This window comes from Papaver somniferum, chromosome 10 (genome assembly GCF_003573695.1).
Source record: "Papaver somniferum cultivar HN1 chromosome 10, ASM357369v1, whole genome shotgun sequence".
NCBI lineage: Eukaryota > Viridiplantae > Streptophyta > Magnoliopsida > Ranunculales > Papaveraceae > Papaver > Papaver somniferum.
In genome coordinates this window covers 16,629,372-16,633,167 of record NC_039367.1, presented here as the reverse complement: position 1 = coordinate 16,633,167, position 3,796 = coordinate 16,629,372, and the positions used below count along the sequence as shown (strand labels likewise).

The window sequence follows — 3,796 nt, the reverse complement described above, 5'->3', positions numbered from 1 at the left end:
TTTTGGCCATAACTTTTTCGTCCGATGTCGGAATGACCTAATTCTTTTTGCGTTGTGTTTGTCTTTTCATTCTATTGAAGTTGAAGCTAAGATCTAATTGATTTTAATGAGTTTAATATGGACCTTGGTATTCTCCATCATTAGACTTCACTTTCTTAACACTTTTAGTAATTTCCACCTTTTTTGTTTGGTTCATCCTATGAAAAGGCTGCACGGCAGAAAACATATGTAATAAATAGCCTAGAACAACCCCTAAATGTGTATGAAATTAAGTGTTTCATGGAAAATCAGTATCATGTTCGGCTGATGTGATTTTTTGAATATGAGCAGAACTTGGAAAAATATATAGTTTGGCTGATACGATATTTAGAGTGAGAACCGAACCTAACTCTCAGGAATAAGTTCGGCTTGTTATTATACTTTAATATAAGCCGAACTAGGATCTTGCAAATAGGTTGGAAGTTGGAAAATGAAGGTTCGGCGTATAACGTTAACAAATTCAGCTAACCGAACTGTTCATCAATTTAGTGGGTTCGGCTTATATTTTTAAGACGAACATAGTCCTGGTTCGCCGAACCATGATGAAAAATCCAATTTTTTTATGATTTCAAGCTACAAAAGTGAGATTAAACATAAAATAGAAGTGTACATGTGTGTTAGAAGCATTGGGTTCCTCATCTATGTATTCATCATCTGGATTTGGCTCATAAAAATCATCATCTTGAGTTTGAGTTTGTGTAAAATCATTCTCATAATCTAATCAACCATTTCTGGATCATTGTTGTAGTTGATATGTATTTTCCTAGGTTTTTTAGATGAAGAATGACCCTCCTCATTCTCCATTGAATCAAGAAGAAAATTTTTCTCACTTTCTCCTTCTCTCCTTCTCAATAAAAACTTTGATTTTTTTTTCCCCAAATTTTTCATCTAAACAAACCTTTATAATTCTGAAAATTATCTTAATCATTAAACAAAAGTTTTAATCACTAATCCATATCACTAACACTAATACGTAAAGGGTAGATTTGCTATTAAAAAAAATTGGTTAAGGGGATTTCTGATTTTGTTATTTCACATCCGTTTTTGTCTTTATTCAATATGCCTAATAAGATTTCAGTATGCCCAAAATCATAGTTATTTTTGTTCCACAAGCACTTCTTCATGAGAAGTAGATACAGTATACTTTTCTTCTCTCGTACATGCCGTACCCAGTAAGAAATTATGAACCATTAGCAAATAATACCATATTATAACGGACTGACTGAAAGATCGTAGTTTTGTTGGATATATCTACATTGTCACATTAATTCAGGTCTTTTTAGGAATCCGTTGACATGACTTTTTTCTGTACGAAATCAATTTATTTATTTATTTATCTTTTTGATCGATAAAAAAAATGGATTGATCAAAAAAGAGGATATAAAAGAATTAGACTACCCTTACCAAAGTATAAGAAGAAAAAAGAAAAAAGAGCGCTCAAAACAAGCTAAGAGCACTAAAGAATGTCAAAATAACTCTTACACCAATCTCTCATTACTTCCTTAGAGTCTACTTCTTCAAAATCTTTGAAATCCAAGGACCAAGTAAACAGCATATAGACTCCCTTATGAGCAACAACTATAGCAGAATTAGGATTGCCATTGAAGACTCTATTATTTCTCTCCTTCCATAAACACCAGATGATTGCTACAGGAACAAGTCTCCAGATTTTAGTTTTAGCTTTGTCAGACAAAGTAAGTTGCCAAGCTTGCAGAGCTGGAACCACATTTTCAGGCATAGTATCTAACCATTTCAGTTTCAAAGTCAAAAAATCCCATACTGATTTTGCAAACTCACAATGAAGAAAGAGATGAGGTGTAGTTTCTGGAGAAGTGCAGAACAGGCAGGTTGTAGGCACATCAATTCTTCTTCTCTACAACATGTCTCTAGTTGGAAGCCTTCCATGAGCAATTAACCAAAGAAAGAAGCAAATTTTTGGAGGACAATGTAAACTCCAGATATAAGAGAATTCAGTTGAAGGTGCCATATCCTCCAAAGTAAGTCTGTCATAAGTTGATTTGACTGAAAAGCATTCATTTGAAGTAAGAGGCCAGTAGAGTTCATCTTTAAGAGACAGATTAAACTTGAATGCTTGCAAATCAGCTAATAGCAGATCCAATTCAATTTGAGAAACATCATTAATTTTTCTAGGAAGCTGAAAATTCCAAGAAACAGTATTGACAGTTATAACACCCATATCAACCACAAAATTTTGCTTGGTTCTTGATAAAGCATGAAGATTTGGGAAGCAATCTTTAATTGGATGCTCATACAACCAATTGTCAATCCAGAACTTAACCAAAACTCCATCATTAACTTTGAATCTAACAAACTTCAAGAATGAAGAATTTGACTTCATGATAGCTTTCCACAAAGACCTGCCAAAGGTGCACTTAGGAATCTTAGGGCAACAAAAAGAGTTACTGGTTCCATATTTTTCATCAATAATCTTTCTCCAAAGGACATCATCTTCAGTAGAGTATCTCCATTTTGGCAAGCAAAGCATGATTAAAAATCTTCAAATTCTTAACACCCAAACCACCAAACTTTTTCTTTTTATACAAAATCTCCCACTTGACAGGATGAATCTTCTTCCTTCCTTTATTATCAGACCATAAGAAATCTCTCATTATCTTTTCTAGCTTCCTTGCAACTGAGAAAGGAATCTCAAAGAGGGACATGTAATAAACAGGAAGACTGGCAAGTACACTGTTAATTAGAGTGATTTTACTAGCTCTTGAGAGAAGAGGCTTTTTCCAACCAGGAAGTCTAGAAATGAATTTATCCACCACTTTGTACCATTTAGCCACCACCATATTTGTCTCCCAAAGGCAGACCAAGATAAGTTGTAGAAAGAACAGCATTATATCATCCAAGGAGAGAAGAAAAAACATTCAAATCCCCATCATAACCTACACTAAAGATCTGACTTTTTGTAAAGTTAATCTTCAAACCTGTGAGCGTTTCAAAAGACAACAGAATAAGTCTCAAATTTTTCACCTGCTCAATGTCAGCATCCAGAAAAATAAGTGTGTCATCTGCAAATTGCAAATGACTCACAAGCAAACCATTAGGCTTAACTTGAAAACCAGATAATAAACCCTGTTCTTGTGCTCTTTTTATCATAAAATTGAGAGCTTCACCAACTAACAAAAACAAGAAAGGAGAAATTGGGTCTCCTTGCCTGATTCCTTTTTTACTCTTAGAATACCCAGCTGCACTACCATTTATAAGAATAGAAAATCTTGTGAATTCAACACAGCAGCTAATCCATTTTCTCCATTTAGAACCAAATCCCATTAACTGAAAAATTTCATCCAAAAAGTCCCAGTTAACATGATCAAAAGCTTTTTCAAAATCTACTTTACAAAGAATACCTGGCTTGCCACTTCTGATTCTAGAGTCAATTAGCTCATTTGCAATTAAAACTCCATCCAAGATTTGTCTTCTTTTGATAAAAGCAGTTTGATCTGAGAAATGATGGTAGGCAAAGTTTTCTTAAACCTCTCTGCAAGAACTTTAGAAACAATTTTGTAATCTTCATAAATAAGACTAATTGGCCTTAAATATTTAATTTCTTCAATTGAACCCTTTTTTGGAATTAAGGCTATGAAAGTATTCTTCAACCTCCAATCTAGAAAGGATTTCTCTTGCAATTCCTTTGTAACATTTAGAAAATCAGCTTTAATAAAATCCCAACATAAGAGATAAAAGCTTACAGGAAACCCATCAGGCCCTGATTTGGTATTGTTTCTTC

The 3,796-nt window shown here is 33.7% G+C and overlaps 1 protein-coding gene across 1 annotated transcript; it reads right to left on the bottom strand.

Annotated features, from left to right (window-relative positions):
- Nucleotides 1-2,907: 2,907 nt before the first annotated feature.
- Nucleotides 2,908-3,339, bottom strand: LOC113315356 (uncharacterized mitochondrial protein AtMg01250-like). Its single transcript, XM_026563646.1, has one exon. The coding sequence runs from the start codon at nt 3,337-3,339 to the stop codon at nt 2,908-2,910; it is 432 nt and encodes a 143-aa protein (XP_026419431.1).
- Between the last annotated feature and the right edge of the window lie 457 nt (nt 3,340-3,796).